At 40.7% G+C, this 11,318-nt stretch overlaps 1 protein-coding gene across 1 annotated transcript in view; it reads left to right on the forward strand.

Annotated features, from left to right (window-relative positions):
• SNRK (SNF related kinase) overlaps positions 1-9,258 on the forward strand; it is an 82,871-nt gene extending 73,613 nt beyond the window's left edge. Inside the window, exons 6-7 of the mRNA XM_024224301.2 lie at positions 1,492-1,626; positions 7,688-9,258. Of these exons, the coding sequence (XP_024080069.1) occupies positions 1,492-1,626; positions 7,688-8,906 (1,354 nt within the window). The 3' untranslated portion in view covers positions 8,907-9,258. The remainder of the gene's footprint in view (positions 1-1,491; positions 1,627-7,687) is intronic.
• Positions 9,259-11,318: the final 2,060 nt, after the last annotated feature.

An 11,318-nucleotide genomic window follows, 5' to 3' on the forward strand; every position in this document is an offset into this window, starting at 1 on the left:
TTTTGAGATACTTTTGCAGTAGTTGCACTGGCAAGGACTAAAAAGTAAAGCGCCTAGGGCAAAGTAATCATGAAAAACCCATTGTTAATATTCCATTCCTGTTCTGATCAAAATAAATGTTTACATGTTTAAAACACTTACCGACTGATCCTTCCCCTGATTCAGGGTCAGAGTTAACGCCTTGGGAGGGTTGGTAAGGGATCTCCGTGAGGGTGATGAAGAGATCCTGGCTGTCGGGGAAATCAGCGTTGTAAGCGCTGTTGACTGCCTCGTCCTCCTCATCTCCTTCCTCATCTTCCCCGTCCGCAAACATCTCCGAGGAAGCGGCCTTCAACAATACCCCATCGTCAGAGTCCACGGTCAGTGGCGGGGTAGTGGTGGCGGCCGCACCTAGAATGGAATGCAGTGCCTCGTAGAAACGGCATGTCTGGGGCTGGGATCTGGAGCGTGCGTTTGCAGCTTTGGTCTTCTGGTAGCCTTGTCTCAGGTCCTTGATTTTCACGCGGCACTGCGTTGCATCCCGGCTGTATCCTCTCTCCGTCATGGCTTTGGAGATCTTCTCGTAGATCTTCGCATTCCGTTTTTTCGATCGCAGCTTCGAAAGCACGGACTCATCGTCCCACACAGCGATCAGATCCAAGACTTCCCGATCAGTCCATGCTGGGGCCCTCTTTCTATTCTGCGATTGCATGGTCATCTCTGCTGGAGAGCTCTGCATCGTTGCCAGTACTGCTGAGCTCGCCACGATGTCCAAACAGGAAATGAGATTCAAATTGGCCAGACAGGAAAAGGAATTAAAATTTTCCCAGGGCTTTTCCTGTGTGGCTGGTCAGAGCATCCGAGCTCGGACTGCTGTCCAGAGCGTCAACAGAGTGGTGCACTGTGGGATAGCTCCCGGAGCTATTAGCGTCCAATTCCATCCACACCTACCCTAATTCGACATGGCCATGTCGAATTTAGCGCTACTCCCCTCGTCGGGGAGGAGTACAGAAATCGATTTAAAGAGACCTCTGTCGAACTAAATAGCTTCGTTGTGTGGACGGGTGCAGGGTTAATTCGATTTAACACTGCTAAATTCGACATAACCTCCTAGTGTAGACCAGGCCTGAGGGAATGTGAGATTTTGCTCCAACTGCTTCAAAACTAAATGTTTCCACTTCACTTCAGCATTTATCTGTCAGTGGGAGAGGCCATTATCGGAACACAAACTCATATTTGATTATTGTTATTGCTTAAATATGTGTAACAAAGGAAAACTTTAGCCTTTGGATGCTTTCCTAAATATATCCAAATCTAATTATTGAACTTGCCATATTTGGTTGCCCAGATTCTAATAAACCAAAAGCCATGTTTCAAGAAGTCAAAAATACTAATTTCTATTTTCAGGAACTTTTTTTTCCGTGTGAAGCACTCTAAGTTGTGTCGGCTATGTGTCCAGTTTTAGAAAATCATTGATGTGTGATGTGTTCCATTTTTCTTTGTTTCCCTTAGGGCCCTGGAAACTAACAAATACAATCACATCACTGCTACTTACTTCTTACTAGCTGAGAGGATTCTGAGAGAGAAACAGGAGAAAGAAATTCAAACCAGATCTGCAAGCCCTAGCAACATCAAAGCTCAGTTCAGGTGAGAATTTAGACACTTCAGTGATTCAGTCAATTTAATCAGAATGTTTTGAAATTCCAAGATAATTTTGTTAAAAAAAAAAATAGAAAAATATTCTTTCATTGCTTGTTCCAAACGTCTTGGGAGAAGTGCAGCTGAAATATAAACAAGCTTCAGAATAGATGTCCATATCTTCCATGGGAAGGTCATGTTCAGAGTGTCATACCTGTATTAGGTCTGATAGAGAAACGATTTGGTATGATTTCCTTCTGTTGGTGGTGTTTACACTTGATTAAATTCCACTTTGTAAAAACTATTCTGATGGTGTAATTTCCTAATTGCACTCCAGTGCTGATGGGGATCTGTCATAAAGGAAAAGCTGAACTGATGTTTGCATAAGGATTTAATTGTCAGGTTGTGTTCTGGGCTTCAGTAAATCTAGGTTAATTCAAGTACTTCTCAGGATGAAGCCCTTAAAAAGGACATAAGTTTTGAGATTTTTTTAAAAATAAGTTAGATGTATTTATTGATTAAGGAAACATGTGGAAATGGCTATCTTCAATCTACTTGATTTATTTCTTAGCTAAACTGATTTTTAGTAATAAAAATGTTTTCAACATAGATCAGTAAGTTTAGTTTATCTGTCAGCGTCTCTCAACGACTGTTCCGTGGACGGGTGCTGGTCCCTGAGATTTACGTGACACAGTTTAGGAAGGCAGCAAGCCAGTCCCTGATATCAAAAAGGTTGAGAAACACTGATCTATATAATCCTCTTAAAAATTACTCCTGGAGGGATTCTGCGGGACTGTGTGCTTGCAGAAAACAGTCTCTCTCCCCCCACCCCCTCAGATTTCCTTCTTTTCCCTGCAGAAAATGGCAGGGAGTCAAAGGGAAGCCACATAGGGGTGGGGGCGTGACCGTGTGCAGTTTTTTGGGGGGGAATGGGGGGGAGGTTATGGGAGAGATGAGGCATGGGGGGGGTACACAGGGTTATGTACCACTGTCCCCTCCCCCCTTTCTGCAAACGCAGAGCTGCCCAGCTCTCGGAGGCTGTGTCTTGGGCTCCGCTGACTTTGCAGCTGAACACAGCCTCCTGGGTCTTAGTGCCAGTTGGGCTCTCCTTCTGTGTGCTGGGAGCCTTCCTATTTTCTGTGGAACAGTGAGTGCCGGCAGTGGGGCCGGATAAGGGGGTGGAGGGTCAGGGGGAAGGAGGAGGGGTGGAATAGGGGAATCAAGGGGGGAAGCGGGAGCCCGGCATGCGGCGTCCCCTCGCCAGCAGCTGGGGCTCCCTGTTAAGCAGGCCCATCGAACCCTCACCCTGACAAGCCCTAACCCCTACACCTGGATCCTTCCGACAAGCCCCCCAACCCTACTAAGCCCCAACCAGCTGCACCTGGACCCCCACCCCTTCAAGCCCCATTCCCCTGAACCTGGACCCCCCACTGAGCTCAACCATGATCCCCTGGATCCCCTGCAGAGTCCCATTGCCCCTGCACCCGGAACCCCACAACAAGCCCCTGTGCAGCCAGATCTCCCACTGAGCTGCCTGCAGCTAGGTTGCCCCACACAGAAACCTCTCACCGCACACCTGGATCCCCCCACACTTGGATCCTGCTGGACTGAGCCTGCCCAGCCATGCCTTGCACTGTGTCAGGGTCAGGTGCAGCCTCACTGCCGAGTCCCTGTACTGGGAGAGGTGGGGACTTGAGGGTGATCTCCCACCTTAATGCAGCCAGTGGCCTTTGCTCTCCACTGCCATGCTGGAACCACATTTATTTATTGACAAATAAAATTTGAAAAATTTTGCAGAATTTAAAAAAATTGTACGCTTAAGTTTTTGGTGCAGAATTCCCTCAGGGGTAAAAAATGTAATAACAGTCAGCAAGGCTCCTGAAATCTGTGGTAGCTCCATCTCATGTGGCAAAGATAGGAGAAATCTGCTTCTGCTTTTGTGTATATAGCTGGTATCGGTTTGTTCACCCAGCCTGCCATTTGCTGCAGACCTTCAAGTAACCTGAAAGCCTTTAATTCTTCTGCATTTTCAAGTTTAGGTTCAAATTCATGCTGAAGAAAGAAACGGAGAGGATTTTAGTGTGAATGTGCTGAATTGAAAGTTTCCGCTATATTTAAAATGTTCAGCTCTGAGTTTTGTTTGGTGGCGTTAACGTGTTGAGTGAGATTTAAGCAGCAAGCCTGCTGCTGTTAGGTTCCCTGAGCAAGGATCTGTTGACTTTGAGAATCATCTTTGAGTTATTGCCCTGTCTTGATTATCATTTTTGGAAAGATTATGGAGGTTGTGCTGAGGTGGTTCCATCAATATTTGTATTCTTTAAATCTTTGGTTCCCTCCCTTCCCCAGTGACTGTGTCTTTAAGGCTGAGGTATAGTAGAGAGTGGTGGTAGTTAACCTCCTTCCAGTGATGGATGAAAATCAGGTGCCTGTGCTGATTCTTTTTGATCTGTTGCCTGCCTTCAGAATTGTTAACCCAGGTCTGGACTCTAGTGGGTGGAAATGAAGATACTCCTGAGAGTCTCCATACTTTTATTTGCAAGGATGGTATTGGGCAATTGCTCTTCTGTTCCAAGGGTTTTCTCATGCAGGATTCCATTTTGTCAACATATATAGGGAGTCATTAGGAAGAACAATGGGGAAATGTGAGTTGTGATATCTTTCCATTTTATATCCCTATTTCATTGAAGCCAACTGGTGCAGTTGAGGGCTAATTAACTGAGATTCAACCCATACAAGCCTGAAATTGCTGTAGAGTGGGGGATACATTTGAAGAACTAGTTAACACTAGTTCAGTTCCCTTGACTGGAGGAGTTTGCCTGCTGTTTCTGATCTAGCTTTACAGTTTTGGTGGCCTTACACGCTGTATGCAGCTTCTTCCAAAGCCCATTTGAAAACTTCAGTTAGTTCACTTACTGAGCTCACTTAGTGGTCTTTGCTGCAGGAAACATGCTTGTGCTGCACTGGCTGGCAGTTTATTGCTGCATGCAGTTAAGTGTTCATTTTTATCTTGCTGCTGAAGAGATTACTTCTCTCCTACTGTGGTACCTTGGCCTTTCATTCTGACACTCCCAGGATACCCTGTTCTTATTTTACATGAACTAAGATGAAAGAATCTGTGCATTTTTCAAAATGAATCCAAATAGAATACTCAAATTTTTCAGTGTTTACTGTTAGAACAGTCAAAAAAACATAGCACCATAAACTGAAAACCCTGAATATGCCTTCAAATGACAGATGTTTTTAAAAGATTAAGTTTTATAGCACTGACTTTCAGACCTCCCAACAGTCCTGGTTTTTGCAGGACCGTCCTGCAAAACCCCTGTCCCAGTTGAAGCGGCTCTTGTCCTTTGGGGCTGATGGGGTTTGGTTCCCTGCTCCAGGCGTTGCAACCTGGCCGTGGCACATAGGGTTGCAGTACCACTCACTCAGATTTGCCCTGGCCATATTTCTCTTTCTCTCCCTGCCCCCCCATCAGTGGGGCCAGGCCAACCCTGGAGAGGGGAATTGAGCCCAGCCAGCCCCATGGAACGGGACAGCTGTGGGATGACTTATTACTGTTTCATTTATCAGTTTGTTCCAAAACTTCCTGCACATCTACCAATGTGATATATGCCATCATGTGCTAGCAATGCTCCTCTGCCATGTACATTGGCCAAATCGGACAGTCTCTACTCAAAAGAATAAATGGACACAAATCTGACATCAGGAATTATAACCTCAAAATCCAGTAGGAGAACGCTTCAACCTCTCTGGTCAATCAATAAGAGACCTCAAAGTGGCAATTCTTTAACAAAAACCTTCAAAAACAGACTCCAACGTGAATCTGCAGAACTGGAATTTTAATTTGCAAACTGGATACCATCAGATTAGGGCTGAATAAAGACTGGGAGTGGTTGGGTCATTACAAAACCTAAACTTAATTTCTCCAATACTAATTTCTCCCTACTGTTACTCACACCTTCTTGTCAACTGTCTGTAATGGGCCACTCTCTTACCACTTCAAAAGTTATTTTTCCTCCCTTGGTATCCTGCTGTTAAGTGATTGATCTCATAAGACTGACCTCACACTTGGTAAAGCAACCCCCATCCTTTCATGTATTTATACCTGCTACTGTATTTTTCACTTCATACATCTGATGAATTGGGTTCTAGCCCACGAAAGCTTATGCCCAAATACATTTGTTAGTCTCTAAGGTGCCACAAGGACTCCTTGGTTTTTTTTTTGCTGATTCAGTGGTAGCCGTGTTAGTCTGTAACAATCTGAGACATTTCCTCAACTTTGTCACCTAAAATGAATGGCTTAGGTGTAGGAATCTCCCTCAGATCGTCTGCAGTGAGGACCGATGCAGAGAATTCATTTAGCTTCTCCGCAATGGCCTTGTCTTCCTTGAATGCTCCTTTAAGCACCTTGATCGTTCAGTGCTAAAGGAGCAAACTGATTGTTTGGGAGGCTTCCTGTTTCTGATGTACTTAAAAAAAACAAACTGCTGTTAGTTTTTGTGTCTTCTTATAGTTGCGCTTCAAATTCTTTTTTGGCCAGAAAAAACTTTTACACTTGACTTGCCAGAATTTATGCTCCTCTGTATTTTCCTCAGTAGGATTTGACTTTCAATTTTTACAAGATGTCTTGTTGTGTCAAACTGCCTCTTTTACTCTTGTTTAGCATGATGGCATTTTTTGACGTTCTTACTGTTTTGTTTTTTTATTTGGGGTATACATTTAGTTTGAGCCTCTTTTTTAAAGTTTCTGTGCAGTTTGCAGGTATTTCACTCTTGTGACTCTTCTATGGTACTGTGATTAAATTAAGATTTTTACTCTATTTGACTCTTTGTTCTCTTTCAGATATAGTGCCACTCCCCCACCAGCGTAACCTTCTCTGTCATTCCTATATATTTTGTACCCTGGTATTACTGTGTTTCATTGATTATCTTTGTTCCACCAAGTTTCTGTGATGTCAATTATATCAGTATCCTAAGTTCACCGATCTTAATATTTATCTACCTTCATGGGATGTAATTGAATGGGACTCTTTTTGTTGTTGACTGTTTCTATTCAGTTCCTACCTGGACTTTATCAACTTCTATCCTCTCTTCTTTACTGTGATTTGGAGTAACCCCTTTAATAAATACTCCTCTAATGGATGTGTCTGTCCTGACCGTGTGCTCCTCTGCGCCTGTTAGCTTCGCCCAACCTTTAGTTGAAAAACTCTTCTGCAACCTTTTAAAGTGTCACTTCTTTCATAACTGCTTTGATTTGAGGTTTGTGCTGAATACAGTCGTATTACATTCAAAGTTCCATTCACTTACAGATAAAATGTCTTTGAAAGTATCATGTTTTATTTGGTGCCTGGACTCATATGACTTGTTGGTTGAATAGTGAAATGACTAGCAGAAATTGATTTAGACAATGGCAGTACATCAACTGTGTTACAGCTTAAATTCTAAGGTAAAAAATTTCTAATCAGCTGTATTCATATACTTTAAGTAAAGGCAATTTTGTAAAAGCAAACTTAGACCATATGTTCAGAAAAAGAGACTGTGACATTTGAAAATGTCATTTTTTTTCTGAATGAATGGTTTAAAATATGTGAATGAGAAGACAAAAACTATCAATGTGTCTGAGCAAATATGGCTTTTATGTTGTTGTTTGAAAACTGGGAAGAATGAAAAAGCTCCAGATTAACCTTGTCTACAATACCGTCATCCTTAGATTGTGTTTGAAAAGCTCCAAGAATAGGACCCTCCCTGTTTAGTCCCTACTGATTCTAGACCTCCCACAAACCATTTGATTTAGTGTTTTCTGTGACTTTGAAGAAAGTTTTTTTCAATTTGTTTTCTGAGAGCTGTCATGGATTTTTCAGATCTCTAAATTGGCAGCAACCAACTTAAATTATACTTATCAGTTTTCTTTAAAATTGATATTTATAAATTGTACTGGCTTGCCAAGTAGGATAACTGCTGTGGCCTTTATGATCTCTATATACTGTGAAGATTTTATATTGTGTATTCTTAAGCTGTCAATCAAATCTAATTTTACTCCTTTTTCCCCCCCTTCTCAATCTCTTACCTAGGCAATCATGGCCAACAAAAATCGATGTACCCCAGGACCTGGAGGATGACCTTACAGCTTCTCCTCTCTCCCATGCAACTGTTCCTCAGTCTCCAGCTCGCACTGCTGAAAATGTTCTCAATGGTCACAGAAGTAAGGCACTTGGCGATTCAGCAAAGAAAGAGGATATCCCTGAATTAGCTGGGCCAGCACTTTCAGTGGTTCCTTCAGTGAGCTTAAAACCCACTACTAGTGGGCGGAAGTGCTTGTTTAGAGTAGAAGAAGATGAAGAGGAAGATGAAGAAGATAAGAAACCCATTTCTCTTTCAACTCAAGTTGTTTTGCGCCGCAAGCCTTCAGTTACAAATCGTCTCACTTCCAGGAAGAGTGCACCAGTCCTCAATCAAATCTTTGAGGAAGGGGAGTCAGATGATGAGTTTGACATGGATGAGAACTTACCCCCAAAGCTTAGCAGGTTAAAAATGAATATTGCTTCACCTAGCACAGTGCATAAGCGCTACCACAGAAGGAAAAGCCAGGGTCGGGGGTCTAGTTGCAGTAGCTCAGAAACTAGTGATGACGACTCAGAAAGTAGGAGACGGCTAGATAAAGATAGTGGGTTTACATACTCCTGGCATAGACGGGATAGTAGTGAAGGGCCACCTGGAAACCAAGGAGATGGTGGTGGACAGAGCAAACCAAGCAATGGAAATGGAGGCGTAGACAAAACAAGCCCTAGTGATAACAACAAAAGTGGGGGAAGTCCCTCCACGGGCTCCGGTGGTAGCACTAATAACACTTCAGGTTCTACTCGTAGATGTGCTGGATCTGGAAACTCAATGCAGTTATCTTCTAGAAGTGCAGGGGACCTTGTTGAAAGCCTAAAATTGATGAGCCTTTGCTTAGGTTCCCAGATTCATGGCAGCACTAAATACATTATTGATCCTCAAAACAATCTGTCATTTTCCAGTGTGAAAGTGCAAGAGAAATCAATGTGGAAAATGTGCATAAGTTCTAGTGGGAGTGCAAACCCAGCTTCATCTTTGGGCAGCATAAAATTCTTTTCTGACCACATGTCAGACACAGCAAATGAGTTGGAACGGATAAAGAGTAAGAACTTGAAAAATAATGTGCTACAACTACCTCTCTGTGAAAAGACTATATCTGTGAATATTCAGCGGAACCCCAAGGAGGGACTGCTGTGTACCTCCAGTCAAACTAGTTGTTGTCATGTCATTTGACAATGACCTGACTTAATAGCTCAATCTACTTGACAACACCATTCTTCCTGTTCAGAGCTGTGAACACCTTATTTCAATGAACCCCATTTTTTGTCTTAATATTTTAAAGTGGGCTTTATGAGCAGTTATTTATTACATTTTAATTTTGTGTTTGCTTGATGGTATGACAATGCATGGTCTTTGTGCATGCTGCTAGCCAATACATCTTTCTTTCCCAACATAATAGACTATTTTATTGTGTAATTTTTACACGTATAATTTTACTATGGAAGATCTGGATTAAATTAAAATGTATATCTGGATCCTAGTGTAAATGTAGCACTTGGAAATTTCATATTCTGCACTTAAACTAGAGAGAGAGAGAGAGAGAGAAGCTTTTGTTTGCTTGCGAAATGTTAATTCTTGTTCTGACCTTCTGTGATATCTAAAATATGTGATATGTGGCATACTTCTGTGTGTCTGAAACAGAACCAAAGCAATAATGTTTTGATGCTGAAAACTCCTCAGGGAGCTTTCACATGTTCCAAGGCTTGTACAAAGCAAAGATGCACTGAAAATTAGTGATCTTAAACTATGATTTTAAACCCACACCTATTTGTCTTAAGCTATATGGTTAAAGTTGTGGCTCAAAATCAAACTGAAAAGATCTTGTTTTCCTATAGGCAAGATTTTTTAAAAAGCAACTAGATTTGTAAGGCAGCTTTTTCCCATAGAAATATGTTAATATTACAAGCAGACAATCTTCTTTTTTAATATAACAAAGGTAAATTATAACGTCTACTTCTGAGTTTTTACATTCTAACTGAAAATAAATAGTTTGTATACATTATCTCCGTTATTAGTAGTATATCATGACAATTACCTTAAATATTTTAGCATTTCTTATTTTAAGTGTGACTCTTAGATCTCAAAATGCAATAAAGAATGGAAAATGTTTAAATAATTGGATGCAAATTTAAATTAATCAGTATTATTGTCTGATAAAAATTTTCCTCATCATTAGACTTTTTGGCTTTTGTCAGGACTTAATATGTTGTGTTGTCTCCTGTATTTACTCTGTTCTGTTAATTTCCCTCAATAATCTTGTTTTCTATTAAAATCAAGTCCAATATTTACAAAAACTATAAATTGGCACATAAGAAAATATCCTTCTACATTCTTTAAAGCTATTAGCTTTTCCATTTTGTGTCCCCATTGCCATTGAAATAATGGCAAATTCGTGCTTTAGAATATTTCTGTACAAAAGATTACTTTTGACCAGATGAACTAACTTTTGTGGAATTTTATTATCTAGAATAAAATATATTGCAGATTCCTAATTTTGGGAAGGGCAAGAATGTTTTATTTTTTCATGCTGTGCACTGGGTCTTCAAAGCAATGCTAGTAAAAATTGGTGGTATTATGTAGCAGCACCCCAGCCAGACATTGAATGTCTGAAAGGAGTTTACATTGTTTAGCATATTGTAACATTTACAAAATGGTCAAATACAATGCATTTCATGTACACCGTAGAGCGAGTAGAGCACCAAAGAACTGCATTACATTTGGTCATCATTTCTGTAGTTCACACTGGCTTTTCTTAATTAGTATGATACAGTTTATTAGGACAATCTACATTGCACAGGATACTTTTACTGTCTAGCCTAGCTAGGGATTATACATTTTGCTCCCTAAAAAAAAAAACCAAGTGATAAACATTTTACTTTATGGAACTTTTCAGTTTTAAGCTACAGTTGCAGTTCAGTCAGTGTGAGATTTATAAATTGAAAGCTACAAGAAGAGATGTGTGGGTGAAGCCATAGAACACATTTGCTTGATATTTTTGAGCAGGGATCTTATAAAGGGCCAGAAATAAGATGTGTGGTTCACAGACAGTGAGCATAACATCTATATTAAAAGTAAGAGAAAAGTTTATAAAGGGCATTGGCAATAAACTATTGCAGCTTTTTTTTCCAAGTATTGTAAATACTTTCCTGATATTATGTACAGCCTTGGAATGGCACCTTTTAACTAACCCCAGGTGTATTTTGTTTCCAATGTTTTTATATACAGATGTATATATGGTGCTCACTTTAGAACAGCAGTGTTGACCATTTATGCTGCATAGCTGTATTATAGCCTTATTAGTTGTGTATGGTTGGTTGAACTTCTGGATGTACAAAAGTTAGTCTGAGTGTTGTCCTTTTATCCATTTGTTCATAGGTGAATGATTGTGCATGTGTTGTATGTTATATTATGTTGTCACGTAAAAGGAAGGGAGAGAATAACCACTACATTAAAATAATATTGGACCAAACTATTTAGAGCAAGTAAACAGTTTCTTGTACCCCTTAACCTGTCTTTAAAAGTTGCATATAGTTATGGTAGCGTATAAATTAAATATTGTGGAAAAACAATTAGTCTTGTATTTTT

Source organism: Terrapene carolina, unplaced genomic scaffold (assembly GCF_002925995.2).
Source record: "Terrapene carolina triunguis isolate 2854851 unplaced genomic scaffold, T_m_triunguis-2.0 Scaffold84, whole genome shotgun sequence".
Lineage (NCBI taxonomy): Eukaryota > Metazoa > Chordata > Testudines > Emydidae > Terrapene > Terrapene triunguis.